This window comes from Urocampus carinirostris, chromosome 13, assembly GCF_059441175.1.
Source record: "Urocampus carinirostris isolate Australia breed hairy pipefish chromosome 13, RoL_Ucar_1.0, whole genome shotgun sequence".
Taxonomy (NCBI): Eukaryota; Metazoa; Chordata; class Actinopteri; order Syngnathiformes; family Syngnathidae; genus Urocampus; species Urocampus carinirostris.
The window spans coordinates 35,176,176-35,201,744 of record NC_142361.1 but is presented as its reverse complement, the minus strand read 5'-3'; the positions used below and the strand labels follow the sequence as shown (position 1 = coordinate 35,201,744).

Genomic DNA, 25,569 nt, shown 5'->3' with positions numbered 1-25,569 from the left:
CTTGATCCCACTTATGTCACGGTTGCCAATGGGGCTCAATTGGCCCCGCCCATTTGGCACCAGCTGCGGCTCGTTGACTGATTGTCTTCCCTCCTATTTAAGCTCAGTGCTCTCACTCACCTTTTGTCAGTCCGTCAACGAAGGACATGGGTTTAGACTCTGTCCGGTTTCCTGCTTGTGTTTCCTGTCTGGTATTGTTCCCGTCTATTTTGTCCTGTTTAATATCGTTCTCCAGTTTCGAAGAGGGTCATAAATCCTTCCAGACGTCTTCACGGTGTTTTGTTACTGTTGCCATGGCACCCAATTGGCTCCGCCCGTGCAAGACGTGGGTTTTGACTCTGTCTGGTTCCCTGCCTGTGTTTCCTGTCCAGTATCGTTCCCATCTATTTTTGTCCTGTTGATTATTTTCTCCAGTTTTGGTTCCTGTCTAGTTTGTCCTGTTTAATTTCGATATCCAGTTTTGATATCAATCCTGTCCGTCCCGTCCAGTCCGGTATCGACCCCATCTGTCCGATATTTGCTCGTGCAGAAACATCCCCTTTACTGCAGAATTTCAGTGTGGATCTCTTAATGATCCAATTTTGTCCATAATGGTAATGATGATGATAATTCGAATTAACTCAAGTATAAATGCTCAGGGTTCTAAGGTGAGAATCATTTGTGCACAGGATATTCTGTAACAATAACCACTGTCATTAATCCTAACCTGGAAGAATTGAAAAACCATTACAATCAATGTTCCCTGTAATTTTCCTTACGGGTCTGAGCGTTTACACAAAGTCGGTGAGCAACGCTTGAAACAACAGTGCGCAACCATAATCCAAAGTGTGGCAAGATAATTAATTATCAACCATGTCCAAAGTGAGTTTCCGGCAATGCAAAATGATTTTTCTCTTTTGAATGAATTGACTCATGTACGATTGCAAAGGTTGTACGGCCTACAAACGTTGTTTGTTCTTACAATTCTTTCACAAGATATCCATTTCTTTTTATTTCCTGGTATATTTTGTCGCATAATAACATTTTTGGGGGCTTATTGACTCGGTTGTAAGATACAGAACTGTACTTAATCACATTTTTAGTGGAAGTACAATGTTGGCAACAAGATTCACTTGATTAATTGCAAATTATTTGAATGCAACACAAACTTTTTCTTCTTTTTTCCGTGTTTTTTCTACTTTTTTTTAAATTCCTTTAAAAAAATCTCATTGTGTTTATTTTTTCTGAGCTGTTACTTTTTTCATTTGTTCTCTATTTACTTTTTTCCTACATGTCATTCTTTTCTTTTTTTCTGGCCTTTTTCTAAATTTTTCTTACTTTTTTTTCTATTCCTTTTGTTTCTTTTCTTCTCAGCTTGTCACTACTTTTTCATTTTGGTATTTTTTTTTGGTTCTATTCCCCCCTTCCTTTAAGTCATTTTGTGCATAATTTTTCATAATATTCGGTCATGTTGGGATAAAAGAAGCAAAAACAACCTGAAGAGCCGTTTAGGACTCGAAAGAGCCGGTTCCTGTTAGTGAGCCAAGCCGAAGAAGCCGGTTCTCTACTAACTTTACTCAACTTCGTTCCACTTCGACTCGACTTCAAAATACGGCATTGAGGACACAACGTCAGGGGAACCCGTGTATTTTGACCTTCATGCACTGTAACTTTGACTTAAGTTGCTTCTTAATTAGTAATTCTGAGCCCTCATTTTTGTGCGCTGGCTCGATTTTCTTGTGCGCTGAGAATGTGCGAGCAGTGCGCTTAGAGGGAACACTGATTACAATTAAATGCCTAAAATGAAACCCAAAAAACTTTATTTAATCTGCAAAAATATCACAGAATTTTTGCCTGCCTCCATCCATCAATCTTGCAAAGGCCAAATATAAGCAAAAAACACATTGGTAAAATTGCATCTTCATATTGCATCATCAAAGCTGAGTTCATCCACAAGTTTAAGAGATGTCTCCTCAAGGCAAACAGGGTTGGGTAGAGTTACTTTAACTGGATTACTTTAAATTACTTTTGGATTACTTCAATACCAAATATGCTAATAAAAGACAAAATAAACTAAATATGAATCAAATGACTACATTTTGTGCAGGATTGGGGAGTAACGGAATACACGGAACGGCAAAAATGATGTTGGCAAGCTGTTTGGATTTATTTTCATTTTGTTTCTGTCGCATTTTATGTTCGTTTTGCCGGAGATCAAAGAGATCAAAGCCAGGAGAGAAAGCTTACCACGTGTTGTGAGTCATCATTTGATTCATATTTAGTTTCTTTTGTTTTTTATTAGCATATTTGGTATTGGAGTAATCCAAAAGTAATTGAAAGTAATCCAGTTAAAGTAACCCTACCCAACCCTGGTAGGGTTACTTTAACTTGATTACTTTTTCATTTTGTTTCCGTCACATTTTATGTTCGTTTTGCCGGAGATCAAAGAGATCAAAGCCAGGAGAGAAAGCTTACCACGTGTTGTGAGTCATCATTTGATTCATATTTAGTTTCTTTTGTTTTTTATTAGCATATTTGGTATTGGAGTAATCCAAAAGTAATTGAAAGTAATCCAGTTAAAGTAACCCTACCCAACCCTGGTAGGGTTACTTTAACTTGATTACTTTTTCATTTTGTTTCCGTCACATTTTATGTTCGTTTTGCCGGAGATCAAAGAGATCAAAGCCAGGAGAGAAAGCTTACCACGTGTTGTGAGTCATCATTTGATTCATATTTAGTTTCTTTTGTTTTTTATTAGCATATTTGGTATTGGAGTAATCCAAAAGTAATTGAAAGTAATCCAGTTAAAGTAACCCTACCCAACCCTGGTAGGGTTACTTTAACTTGATTACTTTTTCATTTTGTTTCCGTCACATTTTATGTTCGTTTTGCCGGAGATCAAAGAGATCAAAGCCAGGAGAGAAAGCTTACCACGTGTTGTGAGTCATCATTTGATTCATATTTAGTTTCTCTCATCTCATCTCATTAGCTACACCGCTTATCCTCAGTAGGGTCGCGGGGGTGCTGGAGCCCATCCCAGCAATCATCGGGCAGTGGGCAGGGGACACCCTGAACTGGTTGCCAGCCAATCGCAGGGCACACGGGGACAGACAACTCACTCGCTCATTCACACCTAGGGACAATTTGGACCGGCCAATTCACCTGATATGCATGTTTTTGGAATGTGGGAGGAAACCGGAGTGCCCGGAGGAAACCCACGCAAGCACGGGGAGAACATACAATCTCCGCACAGGAAGTCTGGAGCTGGATTTGAACCCACGCAGGAGGTTCCCAAGACATGAACTGTGCCGCACATGCGCTAACCACTGCGCCGCCGTGCTGCCCATATTTAGTTTCTTTTGTCTTTTATTAGCATATTTGGTATTGGAGTCATCCAAAAGTGATTGAAAGTAATCCAGTTAAAGTAACCCTACCCAACCCTGAAGACAAACCAACAATTCTCGATACTGGGCAAAAGATGGACAAACGGTTCAGAAAATTTCAAAGCTACAGCCACAGCTGTGACTCACGCAGACCATAAAAATAGAGCTATAGAAAAAGAAATCCAACCTTTCCCTTTCTCATCACTGCACCGCCGCACCGTCGCTGTGTAGTGCAGGATCAGAGTTGCAAGCTTTTTTATACATTTTGACAAAAGGGGCCTATTTTGAGGCCTATTTTGGGGCCAGCGCTTGTCACGGGTCCCGGCATCGCTGCTTCGTGTTTTTAGGCCAAACAACAGAGCTAAAAAGGCACCTATTTTCGCTCTGTTGTATTCGGGTGAAAACTCCCGAAACCATACCTCCAAGGCTCCATGCCCTTACAAACTGTCATATTTTCCCTTACAAAATACTAAATAATCTTACACCATAATTTTTTTTCAAACCTGTTTATTTATGTAGTTGAACATGTTATATTGTACATGTGTTTTGTTATATATACTTAAAAAATGAAGTAGACATTCACTGTAGAAGGGAAAAATACATGCAAATAGAATTACCGTATTTTCCGCACTATAAGGCGCACCTAAAAGTCTTAATTTTTTTCAAAAGCTGACCATGCGCCTTATAACACAGTGCGCCTTATATATGGCTCAATATTAAATTCGCAAGGTCTCGCAACTTACGCAACAGCCGCCGACTCGATTTTACCCCGGACGTGGAGTAGTCCGCGGTGTATGCTGGGATTTATATACCGGCGTTTCATTGGCTAACCAATGTGTCAATCATCATTTGAATTGATCACTATTGGCTGAAGTTATTCGGAGCCTCGGATTGGCTAGATGGCCAAAACAAACCCTGCAATCGGCCGAGTTTAGCAATGGCGTAGCAAGTCCGCGGTGTATGCTGGGATTTATATACCAGCGTTTCATTGGCTAACCAATGTGTCAATCATCCGTTAAATCGATTGCTATTGGCTGAAGTTATTCGGAGTCTCGGATTTGGCTAGATTGCCAAAACAAACCCTGCAATTGGCCGAGTTTAGCAATGGCGTAGCTAGCTTGCTTAAGTACGCCATAAAGAAACATGTTTCATTAGTCTGTATTTGTAAATATTCTACTCTCCTGGATTTACTTCACTCACGGTTGTAAGAAGACCATGGTTGCGTATCATTATTGAACGTGAGAACTTAGGTGAGTTATGCGGCTTTATATTTTCCCGGTATCTTGTTTTAGAACGATCTTGATGTTGCTGTGATGAGTTGAGTGAATTCAACTCAATTCCAAGTGTTTATTGTCATATGCACAGTAAGGTTGCGAGCGAAAAAGAAAATAGAAACTAAGGAATGGTTGGCATTTCTTGAATCCCAAGACTTTAACCTTCCGAATGATGAAACGATGCATTTGAGTGACATCTTACGGAAACCGCCTCCGCACGTGTCTACGACACGTATTTGCTTCTTTGCAAGCTTTGGGAATGTTAAGGGGGTAATAAGTTTGACTGAATCATCTGACTGTTTTGTCGACGTTCCCATTGTAGCGCCTTATAATCCGGTGCGCCTTATGTATGGAAGATATAGGACCAAAAACTATTTTTTGGGGGTGCGCCCTATGACCCGGTGCGCCCTATAGTGCGGAAAATACGGTAAGTAGAATAATACATTTTCTTATTCAAATTATGAATTCATTTTCTGCATTCAATTATTGTTGGTAATATACTGATTAAAGGGATATCCACAAACCTGTCTTTTTTCATTTTTTTCCTTTATACTTCCTTTTTTTCTTATCTTCTTTATACAACATACTGTAAATTCCGGACTATAGAGCGCACCTGATTATAAGCTGCACCATTACTGTCAGAACCACAACAGACGGCAGACCCACCCCTTTTCTCCCACTCTGTCTCTGTCTCTTTCACTCTCTGTGTCTCTCTTTTTCTCTTCCTTTGTTGCTCTTTGTCTCTTTCTCTCTCTCTGTGTCTTTTAACCTCTTTTGCTCTAACCTCCTTTTTTCCTTTTCTCTCTTTTCTCTTTCTCTCTTCATACCCTTTGCGCTTTCTTTTCTCTTTTCTCTCCTTCTGTCTTTCTATTTCTCTTTGGATTTCTTTCTTTCTTTTCCCCCTCTCTCACGACTTTTCATCTTTTGTTTCTCACGCTCTCTCCCTCTCTCTCTTTTTTCTTTCTTTGTTACGCCCTCTCTCCTTTTCCCTCCCTCTTTCTCTTATTTCTTTATCTCTCTTATTCTTTCTCTTTAATCTACTAATCCGGCCCCCGACAGAATGTTTGTTCTATCCTGTGGCCCCCGAGTTAAAATGAGTTTGACACCCCTGCCTTAGCCAATTTTTTTATTCCAACGATGCTTCTGACTCTGAATAGTTGCCCACCCCTGCTATGGACTAAAATCTATCCGAAAATAATGGATCTCATTAAAAGTGTATGTGTGTGCACAAAAATGTTAGATGACATCAAATTGAACCATTGAGTCACCCTTAAACGGTGAAAGAAAAAGCACAGAGAAAGAAAACAGGAAGTGCTTCAGGAACATTATAGAAATGGATTGAAAAGAGGTCAAAGGCATGCGGGTAAAGCACGGGATGACTTTGAAAACGTTCTTTTTAATGCAGAAAAACTAGGAAGCATCCCCATCACTGAAATTAATGTTTTCAAAGACAAAACAAAATGACTATGCCGTAATGCATTAAAGTCAGAGTACCGTATTTTCCGCACTATAAGGCGCACCTAAAATCATTTTTTTTTTTAAAGCTGACTATGCGCCTTATAATCCGGTGGGCCTTATATATGGATCAATATTGAGCCGCGACAGGTCTCGCAACTTACGGTAAGCAGCCACCGACTCCATTTTTCGCGTAGAAGAAGAAGTGCGCTGTGCATACTGGGAAATATTAAACAACGATTCTCTTTTATTTGTGCGTTTGTATAAAGTCCCTGAAATGGCTCCTATTAAGAGACACGCTTACAACGCAGAGTTTAAACTCAAGGCGATCAGTCACGCAGTAGAACACGGGAATAGAGCAGCAGCGAGAGAGTTTAACATTAGTGAATCGATGGTGCGGAAGTGGAGGAAGCATGAGGATGAGCTGCGCCAAGTAAAGAAGACTAAACAAAGTTTCCGTGGCAATAAAGCGAGATGACCACAGTTAGAGGACACTAGAAGTGTCAGTACAATCACTATTCGAATGAAGGCAACAGCCCTGGCACGGGAACTCAATTCGAACACTGCAGAAGAAGAATTCGAGGGATTCGTAGATGAGGAGCTGATAGAGTGAGCTTTATGTTTTTCTTTTGTGTGTTTACGTTTTACATTTTACAGTTATTATGTTATTGCTTTATTGTTATTGTTTTGCACTTGTTATTGTTTTTGCACATTACGAGTGTCACTATATTGCAATTGCACTAACGTTTCATTTACCATAACAGTATCAGACGTTTTTTTGCGTGTTGACTAAATGGAGGAAAAGTAAAATGTTATGCCTTGCTGTTGTCCAAAGAGGAAAAAAATGTGTCACGAAAATGCTTTACCTCAGAGAAAATAATAAAACGGCTGTTTATTCATTTTGGGAGTGAATGGAGTTGTGGAAAGCTTGTTTGTTATCTATTAATAAAGTTTGACTGACCTATCTGACTGTTTTGTTGACATTCCTTTTAGCGCAGCACCATCTAATGGTTGCATAATGTAACTACGGCCTCTACTGTAGCGCCTTATAATGCGGTGCGCCTTATGTATGGAAAAAGTTTTAAAATATATCATTCATTGAAGGTGCGCCTTATAACATGGTGCGCCTTATAGTGCGGAAAATACGGTAGTTGAAACTAGAAAATATTGTGTGTGAGTGTGTGTGTTTGTGTGCTTTTGTGTCGGTGAATGCAATTCATGTTTGCTGTTGTTTAATATGAGAACAAGAGAATGCTTGGCAGGATATCAGCCTTGTTCGGGGATCCCACATGGAAAACACTCACTTGCTTTGTGCCAGGGGAACTACACAATGGTGCGCACTGAGAGAAAAGACAACACCAGTGTCAAAAGTTGTACAACAAGGGAGTGAGGACCAGATCCATTGCTTTTTCTTGTAAAAAATAGGAGTCAACCCAATATATACATTTTAAACAGGTGCTCTGCGGGCACTAATGGACCGGGAATAATGGATCACGGCCGCACGGGTACTGTTCGGAAAAAAAGCATTACCATGCATGAAACTAATTTTACTCCGAGCAATGTCGACCGGGGATGATATGTCACGTCTTAAACAGTGCAGTTTGTTTTATTTGGGTCTCGATGGCACGTTTAAGGGGTCCGAACAGAAAATCATATGAATCCTGCAAGCCAGAATGAAATTCCTACCGACAGAAATTGTCACGGTTGCACATTGCCCTCAATTGGCCCCGCCCGTTTGGCGCCAGCTGCGCCTGGTTGCCTGATTGGCTTCCCTCCTATTTGAGCTCATTGCTCTCACTCACCCTTTGTTGGTCCGTCAACGAACCTCTACACCCGCAAGACGTGTATTTTGACTCTGTCCGGTATCCTGCTTGTGTATCCTGCCCGGTATTGATCCTGTCTCTCCCGTCCTGTCAGGTATCGATCCTGTCTATCCAGTATCGGCTCGTGTATCTGGTATCGATCCCGTCTGTCTCGTTACTCTGATATCTGACTCCAGTCTCCAGTGTCCGGTATTGATCCCGCCTGTCTCATCCTGTCCAATATCTTGCGCCAGTATCCGGTATCGATCCGGTCTGTCTCGTCCTGTCTAGTATCTTGCTCCAGTATCCGGTATCGATCCCGTCTAGCTCGCCCTGTCCAGTAATGATCCCGTCTGTCCGGTATCTGCTCGTGTATCTGGCATCAATCCCGTCTGCCTCTGACTTCCTGTTTTTCCGTGCCGGTCTTCTGTCTCACTTTTTCCACCTAGCGATCGCCGAGTTACAATTTCAACCCCGATAACACTAAATTTTGGGGACCCATAGATCTCTGTTGGGACCCATAGATTTTTGAGAATGCGAGTCCCTGGGACCCATCACTTTTCACAGCTAAAATGAACACTGCTGAACACCAGTAAATACCCACTACTGTGAACACAGTACAAAAATCCCAAAAGTAAGAAAACATTTATATCAAAACGATTGAAAAATATGCTACATAACCTGCCCTTAACTGCATGCTCCAACTTAAGTTAGCCTCGGAATAAGCAGAAAGTCAAAATGTGAGAATCCGAAGCAGTAAAACGAGCATTTCCGGGAGACTTACCAGGTTCGGTGCAATTTTTGTCGATCTCGGAGAAGAGCTTGGACTGGTTGTCATAGAAGTCTTGCAGAAGGTGACGGCTCTCCCATCTCATGGAGCTTGAAAGGTGATAGGCCGAGCTAGACACTGCAGGGGAAAAACAAATTGAGATGGGTGTTAACCTTTGCATCTGGGAAAAACCTTTGAATGGACAATCGCAATACTAAAATGTCTCTCATCTCATTAGCTACACCGCTTATCCTCAGTAAGGTCGCGGGGGTGCTGGAGCCCATCCCAGCAAACATCGGGCAGTTCACCTGAAATGCATGTTTTGGGAATGTGGGAGGAAACTGGAGTGCCCGGGAGAAAACCCACGCAAGCACGGGGAGAACATACAAACTCCGCACAGGAAGTCTGGAGCTGGATTTGAACCCACGCAGGAGGTTCCCAAGACATGAACTGTGCCGCACATGCGCTAACCACTGCGCCGCCGTGCTGCCCATACTAAAATGTCGAAAAAGGCTTGCCTCGTGTAAACTGAGGTTTGCAGACGGACTGACAAAAGGGGACATATAGGAGTGGGTTTAAATAGGGACAGAGAGCCAATCATGGCACTAGTAGAAAAATTAATTCATCCTCACCTCAAAAAGTAGAGTATTTTACAGCTGAAGGACAGTAGCTTATTGTCTAGGACTGCTCCCATTGAAAATGAAATGATCTGCATTTATATAGCGCTTTTCAAGTCAATGACTTCCCAAAGCGCTTTACAATGTGCTCCACATTTCTCAATAGCGGCCTTGCAGCCATGTAAGGCGCTAACCTGCTTATTGGGGGTATTAGGCGTTCAGTGTCTTACCCAAGGACACTTCGACATGTAACATGTACGAGCCGGGATTCGAACTGGGATCCCTTGATCCCAAGACGAGCGCTCTACCTCCTGAGCTACCACCGCCCTCAAGAAGAGAAGAAGAGAGACACAGAGAGTGAAAGAGACAGAGTGGGAGAAAAGGGGTGAAAAAGAAAGAGAGAGAGAGAGAGAGAAATAAATACAAGTACCGTGTCTTTGTTCGAGGCACCTGGCTTTGGCAACATCAAGTTGACATATTTCAACCTGCAGCCTGTTTTTCTCTTGCACTTCTCTGAGTGTTGTCTCGCACATTTCCCAATAACGAGCCGGGATTCGAACTGGGATCCCTTGATCCCAAGACGAGCGCTCTACCTCCTGAGCTACTGCCGCCCCAAGACACTAACTTTAACTCTCAGTGTTAATTGATATTCTCGCGGATCCTCCAGAACAAAAACAGACATTATACGAGAGGGTTGGGTAGGGTTACTTTAACTGGATTACTTTCAATTACTTTTGGATTACTCCAATACCATATAAAATGACAAAATTTATTGTGCAGACTTGGGGAGTAACGGAACACATGGAACGGCAAAAATGATGTTGGCAAGCTGTTTGGATTTATTTTCGTTTTGTTTCTGTCGCATTTGATGTTCGTTTTGCCGGAGATCAAAGCCAGGGGAGAAAGCTTACCACGTGTTGTGAGTCATCATTTTATTCATATTTCATTTATTTTGTCTTTTATTAGCATATTTGGTATTGGAGTAATCCAAAAGTCATTGAAAGTAATCAAGCTAAAGTAACCCTACCCAACCCTGCGAAGACATGCGGCGCTCGCCCAGGCCAATCATTCCAGTCCATTCATGTAGGTCACTGGACTCACAAGCTGCACTCTTCCAATCCATCTACTCTCTCTCTCTCTCTCGCCACGCAACAGGACGCAGAGCTTCCATAAATAGCGACACTCCACGCTATATTTGTCATGATAGATTTTGCAAACACAAGGACAGAATGTTTCAAAATGCTGCAAGGAGAGCGGAGTGTAGCAGCATTGCAGCGGTGGATGAGAAGCTGGTTTATTAGTATTTATTTTAAATCCACATAAACACTATTTGTACAATTATTTTCGAACTATTCTTTTTTTTAATGGTTAAGCATACCTGTCGCGCTCCAGGGCTCCATGCCCTTACAAACTGTCGAATTTTCCCTTACAAAATACAAAATAATTTTACGCCATATTTCTTTTTTCCAAATGTGTTTATTTATGTAGTTTAACATGTTATATTGTACATGTGTTTCGTTATATCATATACTGTATTTTCCGCACTATAAGGCGCACCTAAAAGTCTTAATTTTTTTCAAAAGCTGACCATGCGCCTTATAATACAGTGCGCCTTATATATGGATCAATATTAAATACGCAAGGTCTCGCAACTTACGCAACAGCTGCCGACTAGATTTTCACCCAAACAAGGAGTAGTCCACGGTGTATGCTGGGATTTATATACCGGCGTTTCATTGGCTAACAAATGTGTCAATCATTATTTGAATCGGTCGCTATTGGCTAAAGTTATTCGGAGCCTCAGATTGGCTAGAGGGCCGAAACAAACCCTGCAATTGGCCGAAAAAGATGTGTCAATCATCCGTTAAATCGATCGCTATTGGCTGAAGTTATTTGGAGCCTCAGATACGCTAGAAGGCCAAAACAAACCCTGCAATTGGCCGAAAAAGATGACTGAACAGCAAGCTTGCTAAAGTACGCCATAAAGAAACATGTTTCATTAGTCTGTATTTGTAAACATTTTACTCTCCTGGATTTACTACACTCACTGTTGTAAGAAGACCATGGTTACGTATCATTATTGAACGTGCTGGCTGCAAGAGAACTTAGATGAGCTATGCAGCTTTATATTTTCCCGGTATCTTGTTTTAGAACGATCTTGATGTTGCTGTGATGAGTTGAGTGAATTAAACTCAATTCCAAGTGTTTATTGTCATATGTACAGTAAAGTTGCGAGCGAAAAAGAAAATAGAAAGTAAGGAATGGTTGGCATTTCTTGAATTCCAAGACTTTAACCTTCCGAATGATATTTGGAACGATGCATTTGAGTGACATCGTACGGACACCGCCTCCGCACGTGTCTACGACACGTATTTTGCTTCTTTGCAAGCTTTGGGAATGTTAAGGGGGTAATCAGTTGGACTGAATCATCTGACTGTTTTGTTGACGTTCCCATTGCACCGCCTTATAATCCGGTGCGCCTTATGTATGGAAAATATAGGACCAAAAACTATTTTTTGGGGGTGCGCCCTATAACCCGGTGCGCCCTATAGTCCGGAAAATACGGTATATTGGTAATTAACATTTTGTTGTGAGATACTGAGTTGCTCGACATGAATGAGGTTTATTATAAAAAAAGTTCAAAAATGACGTCGCTTGGACATTCACTGTAGAAGGAAAAATACATGCAAATAGAATTAAGTAGAACAATACATTTTCTTATTCAAATTATGAATTCATTTTCTGCATTACATTATTGTTGGTAATATACTGATTAAAGGGATAACCATAAACCTGTCTTTTTTCATTTTCTCCTTTTATACTTCCTTTTTCTTCTTAACTTCTTTATACGACATAATAATTCGTAATATAATGCATCAAAGCAAGTGAGCCGTTTGAGAGCCGGCTCTCTTTAATGAGTTGAGCCAAAAGAGCCTGTTCTCTAAAAAGAGACGGACTTCCTTTCACTACACAACTACCAGGGAATGATGCATGATGGAAAATCCCCAGGCAGCAGACGCATGCGCACAGTACACCAAACCGCTCGCTTCATTTTCAATGAAAAAAAAAAAACGATACTGAGATAGAGGCTACCGCGGCGAACTCGTTTCACTTGATTGATTTCCTGTTTCGTGATAGTCGGTGTATACCGGATGGTTCCCATCATTGACAAATTTGCGTTTTTCCGTACGGATTTTCTTGTACGTCGTACTCGTCTTCAAATGCATAATAAACGTACTTTGAACGGCAAAAACGTACAGGTTGACAGGTATTAGTTAAGCCACAAATGAAACACTGCGTACTGTACGATGTTGGTCTCCGTATTTACACAACTCCAAGATCCAGCTCATCTCTGAAAAGCGGGAAGACGCTATAAAACAAGGCAGAACGGCGAACAGGTAATGAAGGTGCTGTATCTGAGAAAGATCAGGGGGCTTCTCCTGCTAATGATAACCATGGAAGCCACAATCTGTTTTTTAAAAATGGTTGAGCCACAACTGAAGCAATGAGTATTGTACGATTTTGGTCTCAGTATTTCCACAACTCCAAGATCCAGCTCATCTCTGAAAAGCGGGAAGATGCTATAAAACAAGATAGAACGGCGAACAGGTAATGAAGGTGCTGTATCTGAGAAAGATCAGGGGGCTTCTCCTGCTAATGATAACCATGGAAGCCACAATCTGTTTTTTAAAAATGGTTGAGCCACAACTGAAGCAATGAGTATTGTACGATTTTGGTCTCAGTATTTCCACAACTCCAAGATCCAGCTCATCTCTGAAAAGCGGGAAGATGCTATAAAACAAGATAGAACGGCGAACAGGTAATGAAGGTGCTGTATCTGAGAAAGATCAGGTGGCTTCTCCTGCAAATGATAACCACGGAAGTCACAATCTCTTTTAACAAATGGTTAAGCCACAACTGAATTGATGAATGATTCTCCTGTCCCGGCTTCCTGCTCTTCTTGCCCAGCGAGCATCCGATTGCTGTCTTTTTCCTCTTCCCCGATCCCTTCATAAAGCATTGTGTGAAACGTTACGCATTTGGGTCCACTGCTTGTCCTGGTCGTGGCAGGTTGTAATCGTCATTATGGGAGTAAAACCACAAAATACAAGCATACAGCGGTTGTTGCATTGTGAACACTTATGCAGAGAACCCGAGGGTAGAATCTGCCAGGTTGCATTAGTGCTCGGCCCCATGTCCTCATACTCTACTGCAGGGGGGTCAAACTCATTTTAACTCGGGGGCCACACGATAGAACAAACATTCTGTCGAGGAGGCGGACTAGTAGATTAAAGAGAAAGAAAAAGAGATAAAGAAATCGGAGAAAGAGGGTGGGGAAAAGGAGAGAGGGCGGGACAAAGAGAGAAAAAGAGAGAGAGGGAAAGAGCATGAGAAACAAAAGATAAAAAGTTGTGAGAGGGGGGAAAAGAAAGGGAGAGGAAGAAAGAAATGCAAAGAGAAATAGAAAGACAGAAGGAGAGAAAAGAGAAATGATAGCACAAAGGGTATGAAGAGAGAAAGGGATAAAAGAAAGTTAGAGCAAAAGAGGTTATAAGACACAGAGAGAGAAAGAGACAAAGAGCAACAAAGGAAGAACTGCTTAGAGCCCATGATGCTGGCCCGGCAAACGAAAATACCGTAAATTCCGGACTATAGAGCGCACCTGATTATAAGCCGCACCCACCACAGTTTAAGAGGAAAACCGATTTTGTACATACACAAGCCGCACCTGTATATAAGCCGCATGCGCCCACATTTAAACATGTAACACAAACACAAACTTAACCCAAACCCGACTTCAAGTCCCGCGATTGAAACTAAATGCCCTTCATTAAGGTCCACAGTCCAAAAATCACAGCCGGCAAAATGAACGGAAAATGATACCAGTACTTAAGGTTTGATGCAGACCTGCAGAGTCCGGGTCCTGTTGAAAGTAATCCAAGGAAAAAAGTGTATATTTCCCAAGGTAAGGGTGGGAAAAATATATCAGACGAACACATTTTTTCATGCAACTCCTTTTTCTTTAACCAACTTTATACCCCCTCTTCTTTCCTTGTCTGTCCCTCACCTTTAGCGGTCCCCACTTAAACTCGGCACCCCTCGTTTGTTCCACCCCTCCTTTTTCGTTCACCCGTATCAGAATAAGTGTCTAAAATAAATACAAATAAATACATTACAAAAATATAACGTTGCAAATACATATTATACATGGGTTACACATATTTACAAAGAAAGACGGTACACCGAGAGAGCTTTCGAAGCTTTAATAATAATAATATAGCTTTGACAGAGCAGTTAATGGTAGCAACACTCGCCGTTAGAAAAATTACATAAATTGGCTGCATCACTGAATAAGCCGCATGGTATAAAGTTAGGGGAAAAAGTAGCGGCTTATAGTGCTGAATTTACGGTAGTAAAACTACTATATTAAAGTACTACTAATAATGTTTTTCATTCTGCTGCAACGCCCACATTTTTTTAAAAAGATGGATACCTCAAATCACATTGGGTTGTTGGAATTACGCCATCCAATCCCAGTGAATGCAGTGTTCTGGTTTGCCTGCGTCCCTGCGTCCTAGACGCATCATTTTTGCTGGGGACGGATAGTCTCAAATCAACGTGTGTCCCCTGGACGCAACTTTTTTGACACCAAATTGTCATTATTACCCGATTACTTTTTTTTTTAACAAAGATTTACCGCACTCAAAACTTTTCGTCAGGCAGATCCGCCATTGTTGTTTTGGTCTCGCGTTGATCTCGGCAAACGAGATCTCGTCGCTTCGAGATGACGTCATTGTTTTGGTGGTTGTCGAGTGAAAGAGACGTATGCCTCCGAAAAAACAGTTGGTATTAGGTGCAAATCAACAAAAAATTGGTCATTTCTTCCGTGTCGGTAATAAGTCGAAACAAGTGGTAACAACGGCAATAATTCCGGCACGAAAAAACGGCGGAGAAATTCTTCAGAAGACCGCGAAGGCAAGGAAAACACGTGTTTTAAAGCGAACGATTCGACGAAAGATTAACAAAATAATACTCCTAGCAAGAAAAGGACTTTTCTGCCAAAACGGACTCAATTACATTCCTGGTTATGAGGAGGATGATAATGGAGGCTACATGTTCAGTGATGCATGCACCCATCGTGACAAAAAACTGGATTGCATAAATCATTTCGCAATACGAACTTTCAGAAAAGCACATTGGATCGCCACCACGACAATGAAAAACGCAAATTAGCTATGGAAATTCCGTTGCTGCAATTGGACCTTGAGAAGGCATTACAACTGTGCAAACCACAAAGAATATATGAACTGAAAAATCTGAAGTGATTAAAACTGCAGCAATATTATTTTGTATAATGTACAATATTTTTGTGAAGTGAAAAATCTGAAGTGATAACTGCTTTGTATTACCAATTAAGTGTGATGATTAAAACTGAATGAATACATAGATCTATATATTTATTTATATATTTGTCGCCGATTTATAATTTCAACCTCGATAACACTAAATTTTGGGGAGCCGTAGATCTCTGTTGGGACCCATAGATTTTTGAGCATGCGATTCCCCGGGACCCATCACTTTTCAGAGGTCAAATGAACACTGTGAATGGTGACCGGAACTTCAATGAGGCTTATGCACATAGAACAAATGCTACTATCCAAGTTTCTCTTTTAGTTTAGTTTTCAATCTGTTTAAACATTTAACCCCTCCATTGAACAGTGCTTACTGCACAAACACGGTGATTTACCAATGCAGTCCTTAGCTTGGCCTTGCTATGTCCTTAGCTTGGCCTAAGGCTTTGAAGTCACTATCTTTGATTTTTGCATTTCGGAGATGGAATATGAGCTTGCTCTGTCCACTCCACGCATCGGCCCGGTATAGCAGTACCTCCGGGAACGGTGCATTCGCAATGATCGCAGCAAGGCTTTAGGGCTAGGACCTTAGCTTGGCCTTTTGGCTGAGAGTAAGTATCCCGGCTCCTAGGCTTTGTAGCGTATTATGAATTGACCGATAACGGATAATGGATAATGAATAACGAAGATAGATCAATAACCCTTAAAAACCCCAAACCCCCCCCCCCCTCCATTAAAAACGAGCAAACCAAAGAAAAATGGAAAGTGCACAGACATGATTGGAGAGGTGACAAGACGATCATGACAGTCATTAGCATCTATGATGCATGTAGCTTCAAATACGTTCCAAATGAGTGTTATTTATTTGATGACATGCAAGTGATGTCCCTATTGGTGGAGACTAACAAGCTCATAAACAGGGTTGGGTAGGGTTACTTTAACTTGATTACTTACTTTTGGATTACTCCAATACCAAATATGCTAATAAAAGACAAAAGAAACTAAATATGAATAAAATCGTGACTCACAACACGTGCTAAGCTTTCTCTCCTGGCTTTGATCTCTTTGATCTCCGGCAAAACTAACATAAAATGCGACAGAAACAAAATGAAAATCAATCCAAACAGCTTGCCAACATCAATTTTGCCATTCCATGTATTCCGTTACTCTCCAGTAACACAAAATGTAGTAATTTTATTCATATTTAGTTTCTTTTGTCTTTTATTAGCATATTTGGTATTGGAGTAATCCAAAAGTAGATAAAAGTAATCCAGTCAAAGTAACCCTGCCCAACCCTGAATTTTGTCCCAACTTTTACGAAAACCAATAACCAGGGTTGGGTAGTGTTACTTTAACTGGATTACTTTCAATGACTTTTGGATTACTCCAATACCAAATATGCTAATAAAAGACAAAAGAAACTAAATATGAATAAAATCATGACTCACAACACGTGGTGCTTATTTTTGATTAAATAAGTCATTGTGTCACAGTTTTACCATACACTGTCACGATTACTGATGTGACATAGCTCTTTTGGCGCCAAATGCCGCAGGTTCTGATTGGCTCTCAGTATTTGAACCTAGTCCTGTGTTCATTTTACCTGTGAAAAGTGATGGGTTCTGCATGAAATTATTGTTGGTAATATACTGATTAAAAGGGATCACCAAAAACCTGTCTTTTTTTAATTTTCTCCTTTTATACTACCTTTTTTTCTTAACTTCTTTATACAACATAATCATTCGTAATATAATGCATCAAAGCAAGTGAGCCGTTTGAGAGCCGGCTCTCTTTAATGAGTTGAGCCGAAAAAGCCGGTTCTCTAAAAAGAGACGGACTTTCACTACACAACTCGAACTCGAAAACGGCCTGCAGACGAAAACTCGAACCGCGAGACCAAAACAACAATGGCCGATCTGCCTGACGAAAAGTTTGCAGTGCGGTATATCTTTGTTAAAAAATGATAATGACAATTTCGTGTCAAAAAAGTTGCGTCCCGGGGACGCACGTTGAGTTGACACAATGCGTCCCTAGCAAAAACGATGCGTCTAGGACGCAGGGACGCAGGGAAACGAGAACACTGGTTCAGTATTACATTAGCGAAAGAAAACACATGACAGAAGCAGTAGCTAAGCTAGGGTGGGTAGCTGTTCAGCACATTTACGTGTTTGTCTGGCTGTTGGTCACCCCTCTTGAGGGATATGACCAAGGTAAATAGATGGATAGAAATTGCTATGCAGGTCTGAAAAATAGCAATTAGGTATTTTGCAAAATCGTGCAGCACTAACCTGAACCTCTGAATCTAGGCCAACCATCAGAAAAAACGCTTCATTAACACCAAGGGATTTGCTAGTGTGCAAATTCAAACCAATACCAAACAAATTCCTGTTCTCACAGCATTATCCGTCACCGACACAGTGTCCTATATTGGCCAGGGTCCTGTGTGTATAAGGTCCAAGTCGCCCCCATAACGTCAAATAACATGGCCGCCCATCGCTCCTCAATGTCACGCCTAATTAGCTACTTCATCTTCATTAGTGTCATTTGACAGATGTGTTCATGCGTAAGAGAATATGGTTTACAGTATATACATTTCAAAGGAGATGCTTCGGATTCCTTGCGAACATGTCCATTTTTTGTGGTATTTCTGAGGTTTGAATGCAGAGTAATTAATAAACATTTTCTGACTATCGAGTGTCATTACATTGTGCAGCTGGGTGAAGCTAGCTACATTTTTGTCCCGAGAGAGCGAAAGAAACAGGCCACGTTGGTGCGTAGCATGTAATCAGGGTTGGGTAGGGTTACATTAACTTGATTACTTTCAATTACTGTAAAATCCGGACTATAGAGAATATTTAGCAACCATTTAGCATCTTGATTATCCTCAAAACGTTTGGAGGCTGACTCCCTATTGGTGTTTGAGTGTGTGAATGGGTAAAGTGTGAAGCAGATTGTAAAGCGCTTTGGGAGGTCTTCATTGACTTGAAAAGCGCTATAAAAATGCAGACCATTTAACATCTATAGAATATAAGCCGCACCCACCACATCTTAAGTGATTCGCCACTTTTGTACTTACACAAGCCGCATCCCTGTACAAGCCGCGTACGCACGCATTAAAACTTGTGACACAATCACAAGCTTAACCCTGACCAGGATGTAAGATCCGCATTCGTAACCAAATAAATAGTAGACTATCTTGGAACCACAATCGGCATCATGAATGGAAGATGATACCCGTAATTAACGTATGATGCAGACTCGTAAAGTCCGGGGCCCCTTTGAAAGTAATCCAAAGAAACAAAATGTATATTTCCAAAGTTAAGGGTGGGAAAAATATATATCCGCTATTGTCCGCTGCGACAACAGACAGATCTACCGGTAACTCAGCTTTACCCCACTTCCCATCAGCCCGCGTTTGCTCCGGCCCTTCTTTTTGATTCGCTCGTAGAACACATAACAGAATAAATTTCTAAAATAAATACATTACAAAAATATACAGTTGCAAATACATATTATACATGATTACACATATTAACAAAGAAAGACGGTACACCGAGAGAGTTTTCAAAGCTTTAATAATAATATTATAACTTTCATCCCAAACCATTCCTTTGAAAGGTACCAACACGCTAGTAGGATCACGCTCGCAATGCATCAAACGTGTCTGTCAAAAGAAAGCATCCCGTAATTGTGAAATTCACGGTAGATCGTCCTCAACTTCCTCCTCATAACTATCGCCATCAAGGGCGTCTTCATCATTATCGGAACGTACCTTTCCTTTACAGACAATATATGCATAAACTTAGAGGTTGCAGTCTTTCTTGGCGGACATATTCTACCGGTCTTAATTGTACCTTTTATACTCCAACTCCGCTGGTGGCCGTTAGAAAAATTACATAAATTGGCCACTTCGCTGAATAAGCCGCAGGGCTGAACATTTGGGAAAAAAGTAGCGGTTTATAGTCCAGAATTTACGGTACTTTTATTCATATTTAGTTCCTTTTGTCTTTTATTAGCATATTTGGTATTGGAGTCATCCAAAAGTGATGGAAAGTAATCCAGTTAAAGTAACCCTACCCAACCCTGTACTTGAGGACTGAGCTGTCTGAGGCGGCAATCATGACTTTAATCCCAGAGATGGTGGCAGATAGGAGCAAGGTTTCAAGTTGGGGGCAACACCTTTAAAATATGGTGATTCATGTGCATTAACCCTCATGCAAAATACATACATGTATATCATTGATGAATAAGGTTTCAATAACTAACATTTTTACCTATAAAACTTTTGGCAGTGGTGGGATTTGAACCCACGCCTCCTGAGATACTGGAGCCTTAATCCAGCGCCTTGGACCGCTCGGCCACACTACCTATCTATCTATCTATCTAGACATCTATCTATCTAGACATCTATCTATCTGGACATCTATCTGGACATCTATCTAGACATCTATCTAGACATCTATCTATACATCTAGACATCTAGACATCTATCTAGACATCTATCTAGACATCTAGACATCTATCTAGACATCTATCTAGACATCTAGACATCTATCTAGACATCTATCTATCTATCTATCTATCTATCTATCTATCTATCTATCTATCTATCTATCTATCTATCTATCTATCTATCTATCTATCTATCTATCTATCTATCTATCTATCTATCTATCTATCTAGACATCTATCTAGACATCTATCTATCTATCTAGACATCTATCTATCCATCTAGACATCTATCTATCTATCTATCTAGACATCTATCTATCTATCTATCTATCTATCTATCTATCTATCTATCTATCTATCTATCTATCTATCTATCTATCTATCTATCTATCTATCTATCTATCTATCTATCTATCTATCTATCTATCTATCTATCTATCTATCTATCTATCTATCTATCTATCTATCTATCTATCTATCTATCTATCTATCTATCTATCTATCTATCTATCTATCTATCTATGACGTCCTTACTGACTAAGTATATGACACAAACAAAATAACAACTTAACATTCACAAATAAAAACAAAGAACACAGAAATGCAGTTGGATAAATGCTATTTTTGGTCATTATATAAAATTACAACGGAATTAGGTTTCTCCTTTAGGTGTAACAAATTGATTAAGAAAACAGCTAAGTTTCTTCATTTTCCTCATGTTGAGGTTTTTGAGTTTTTCCTTGCCCTCATGTTGGTTCCAGATCAGGGGATGGCGTAATAATAGTCTGAAATAATAGTCTGTGCAATAACCTGTGCAGCCCTTTGAGACTCTTTGTGATTAAGGGCTATACAAATAAAAATGACATGACTTGACTTGACAAGATAGAGTATCCTCAGATTAATCCAAGCCTCGTAATGATTATAATACAACAGTCTCAAGTGTAGTGGTTTCTTAGAGTTGTAGCTCCAGGTCATCCGTTAATTGGGTAATGGATCTGGCGTTGGTGAGATACAGGCTCGGCAGGTGTGGCTTAAGTGAGTTGTTATAATGCAACCGTCTCAGATGTAGCGGTCTCTTACAGTTGTAGCTCCAGGTCATCCGTTAATTGGGTAATGGATCTGGCGTTGGTGAGATACAGGCTCGACAGGTGTGGCTTAAGTGGGTTGTTGAAATGCAACCGTCTCAAATGTAGCGGTTTCTTAGAGTTGTAGCTCCAGGTCATCCGTTAATTGGGTAATGGATCTGGCGTTGGTGAGATACAGGCTCGGCAGGTGTGGCTTAAGTGAGTTGTTATAATGCAACCGTCTCAAATGTAGCCGTTTCTTAGAGTTGTAGCTCCGGGTCATCCGGTAATTGGGTAATGGATCTGGCGTTGGTGGGATACAGGCTCGGCAGGTGTGGCTTAAGAGAGTTATTATAATGCAACTGTCTCAAATGTAGCGGTTTCTTAGAGTTGTAGCTCCAGGTCATCCGTTAATTGGGTAATGGATCTGGCGTTGGTGAGATACAGGCTCGGCAGGTGTGGCTTAAGTGAGTTGTTATAATGCAACCGTCTCAGATGTAGCGGTCTCTTACAGTTGTAGCTCCAGGTCATCCGTTAATTGGGTAATGGATCTGGCGTTGGTGAGATACAGGCTCGGCAGGTGTGGCTTAAGTGGGTTGTTGAAATGCAACCATCTCAGATGTAGCGGTTTCTTACAGTTGTAGCTCCAGGTCATCCGTTAATTGGGTAATGGATCTGGCGTTAGTGAGATACAGGCTCGGCAGGTGTGGCTTAAGAGATTTGTTATAATGCAACCGTCTCAAATGTAGCTGTTTCTTAGAGTTGTAGCTCCGGGTCATCCGGTAATTGGGTAATGGATCTGGCGTTGGTGGGATACAGGCTCGGCAGGTGTGGCTTAAGAGAGTTATTATAATGCAACTGTCTCAAATGTAGTGGTTTCTTAGAGTTGTAGCTCCAGGTCATCCGTTAATTGGGTAATGGATCTGGCGTTGGTGAGATACAGGCTCGGCAGGTGAGGCTTAAGAGTGTTGTTATGTAGCCTAGCCGTAGGCTGGACGTGCAGCCTTGATATTGCTTTCTCTCTTGACACCACCTCAGTCTTATGTAGCCTACTTGCAGTTAGCCTGACATGTGGAGCCGCTCTTGCCTCAGCCGCTTCCTGATAATTATTAATGGAGCACCGGCTGGTTATCACTATTTCTTTGCGCCCTTCTTCCTCAGAATCCAACTTAATTGCTGTATATCTTTTCAATGTAACGAGCTGCTAAAGCTACTAGTTGTTGCTGTTCTGGGTAAACCATTGACTTGTCCACATGCCCTGCGTTTTGACTGACAGCATACACCAACTGATATTGTTGTGGATTGTTGGAGTCGGATTGACATAAGGAGAACGCATTAGTTTAAAACGGGAAATCCCCGGCTTGTTTCTCCCGAGTGTAAATGCCAGTGAATGTTATTAATGATCGCCTTGGGCTGCCAAGGAATGACGTTCTTCTTTGCCAGGTTCTTCTTTGCCAGGTTCTTTTTGGCGTGGAACATGCGGTCAAGCTGACCCCAAACAGTTCTTGGAAATTGGGAGTCGAAGGAGTCAAGTCATTTTTATTTGTATAGCCCTTAATCACAAAGAGTCTCAAAGGGCTTAACAGGTTATTACACAGACTATTTTTTCAGACTATTATTACACCATCCCCTGATCTGGAACCAACATGAGGGCAAGGAAAAACTCAAAAACCTCAACATGAGGAAAATGAAGAAACCTTGAGAAGGGACCGCACATGTGGCATCCCCCTTTCAGGATTACCAGACAGCAAAGGATGTTGCAATCACAAATAATACAGAGATATTGTCCAAGAAAAGTATAGGTTATTCATACGCTATAGAGTAGAAGTGTGTTTTAAGCTTTGATCTAAACATTTCCACTGAGGTTGCAGAACGGATCTCAGGGGGAAAGAGGACAAAACATTCTGTCCGGTAGCGTGCATTTTGAGATAAACATCGCGAGGCAGGACGGGCGAAAGTAATACGAGATGCTGTATTAGCAGGGTTGGGTTGGGTTACTTGAACTTGATTACTTTCAATTACTTTTGGATTACTCCAATACCAAATACGCTAATAAAAGACAAAAGAAACTAAATATGAATAAAATGACTCCATTTTGTGCAGGCTCGGGGAGTAACAGAATACATGGAACGGCAAAAATGATGTTGGATTTATTTTCATTTTGTTTCTGTCGCATTTGATGTTAGTTTTGCCGGAGATCAAAGAGATCAAAGCCAGGAGAGAAAGCTTACCACGTGTTGTGAGTCATCATTTTCATCATGTGTATTAGGATATAAAAAGCCAATTGTCTCTGAAGACGAATGAGACCTCTGTTTTTGTACGCTGATGAAGATAATTAAACGAGTTCTCCCTCCCACGCCAAGACTCCTTGCATCTTGTTAACATATTTTGGGGCATATTTCTCGGGCTGCTCCCCGATAAAAGCATTTACTGTTTGCTGTCTGCTGCAGATCACAATGCAGGATATGTTGATGATAATGACAATAAAGACGATTCAATTCGAAGTTGTGAACCTGCGATAAACGAAACGCAAAGTAGCGAGGGATCACAGTATTTGCTTCCCGGCTATATAAATTGTGGATGACATCATCTGTGTCATCAAAGGGTGCGAGCCAAAATTCCCCAAATTCTCTCAAGCAGCGATTTGCAAGTGCAGAATTTGGATTAGAGCGCAAGGGAGGAGAGAATTGTGAGCATAAGCGAGAGAGAGGAATTGCATAACGTCATATGAGCAAGCAAGAGATTCAGGGGCTTGTGATCAAAGCTGTTGGCATTGGCTTTGATGACAGCTGGAGGGTCTTGGACTCGAAATCACGCTCGGCAAGAAAATGCATAAGCAAGCGTGAACCTAAGACGGCCTTTTGTGTGCTCTTGAGCATTTGTTGGCTGTTTCAGAATTTATAAAGCTCGATAAACTATTCTCATGAGGTTTTGTGCACAGATAAAACGGAAAATGGTAAATGGTTTGCATTTATATAGCGCTTTCCAAGTCGATGAAGACCTCCCAAAGCGCTTTACAATGTGCTTCACACTTTACCCATTCACACACTCACACACAAAGAGGGAGTCAGCCTCCAAACGTTTTGAGGATAATCAAGATGCTAAATGGTAAATGGACTGCATTTTTATAGCGCTTTTCAAGTCAATGAAGACCTCCCAAAGCGCTTTACAATGTGATTCACACTTTACCCATTCACACACTCACACACCAGTAGGGAGTCAGACTCCAAACGTTTTGAGTATAATCAAGATGCTAAATGGTAAATGGACTGCATTTATATAGCACTTTTCAAGTCGATGAAGACCTCCCAAAGCGCTTTACAATGTGCTTCACACTTTACCCATTCACACACTCACACACCAATAGGGAGTCAGCCTCCAAACATTTTGAGGATAATCAAGATGCTAAATGGGAAATGGTCTGCATTTTTATAGCGCTTTGCAAGTCAATGAAGACCTCCCAAAGCGCTTTACAATGTGATTCACACTTTACCTATTCACACACTCACACACCAGTAGGGAGTCAGCCTCCAAACGTTTTGAGGATAATCAAGATGCTAAATAGTAAATTGTCTGCATTTATATAGCGATTTTCAAGTCAATGAAGACCTACCAAAGCGCTTTACAATGTGCTTCACACTTTACCTATTCACACACTCACACACCAATAGGGAGTCAGACTCCAAACGTTTTGAGTATAATCAAGATGCTAAATGGTAAATGGACTGCATTTATATAGCACTTTTCAAGTCGATGAAGACCTCCCAAAGCGCTTTACAATGTGATTCACACTTTCATTTTTGAACTTTTTTTTATAATAAACCTGATTCATGTCGAGCAACTCAGTGTCTCACAACAAAATGTTCATTAACAATATACATGATATAAGGAAACACATGCACAATATAACATATTAAACTACATCAATAAACACGTTTGAAAAATAAATATGGTGTAAGATTTTTTTGTATTTTGTAAGGGAAAATACGACAGTTTGTAAGGGCATGGAGCCCTGGAGCGCGACAGGTATGAGTATGCCTCCGAAAAAACAGTTAGTGAAAATCAACACAAAATGGGTAATTTCTTCAGTGTTAGTAATAAGTCGAAACATAATGCAGAAAGTGATAACAACGGCAATAATTCCGGCACGATAAAACGGCGGAGAAATTCTTCGGAAAATCGCGGAGACAAGGAAAACACGCGTGTTGAAGCGAACGATTCGACGAAAGAAAATAAACAAAAGAATATGGATTCATATAATTATTTCAGCGATATTATTTTGTATAATGTAAAATAATGTTGGGAACTGAAAAATCTTGTAGCGATAACTGATTTGTATTACCAATAAACTGTGATGATTAAAACGGAATGAATATATAGATTTATATTATATATTTGTCGCCGATTTACAACTTCAACCT

At 40.8% G+C, this 25,569-nt stretch overlaps 1 protein-coding gene and 1 pseudogene across 1 annotated transcript in view; one reads left to right on the top strand and one right to left on the bottom strand.

Moving 5' to 3' along the window:
- slc24a3 (solute carrier family 24 member 3) overlaps window positions 1–25,569 on the bottom strand; it is a 131,797-nt gene that overhangs the window by 67,820 nt on the left and 38,408 nt on the right. The window contains exon 2 of the mRNA XM_088351433.1: window positions 8,678–8,800. Coding sequence (XP_088207559.1) covers window positions 8,678–8,800 — 123 coding nt within the window. The remainder of the gene's footprint in view (window positions 1–8,677; window positions 8,801–25,569) is intronic.
- On the top strand, window positions 16,061–16,189 carry LOC148354432 (U2 spliceosomal RNA; annotated as a pseudogene).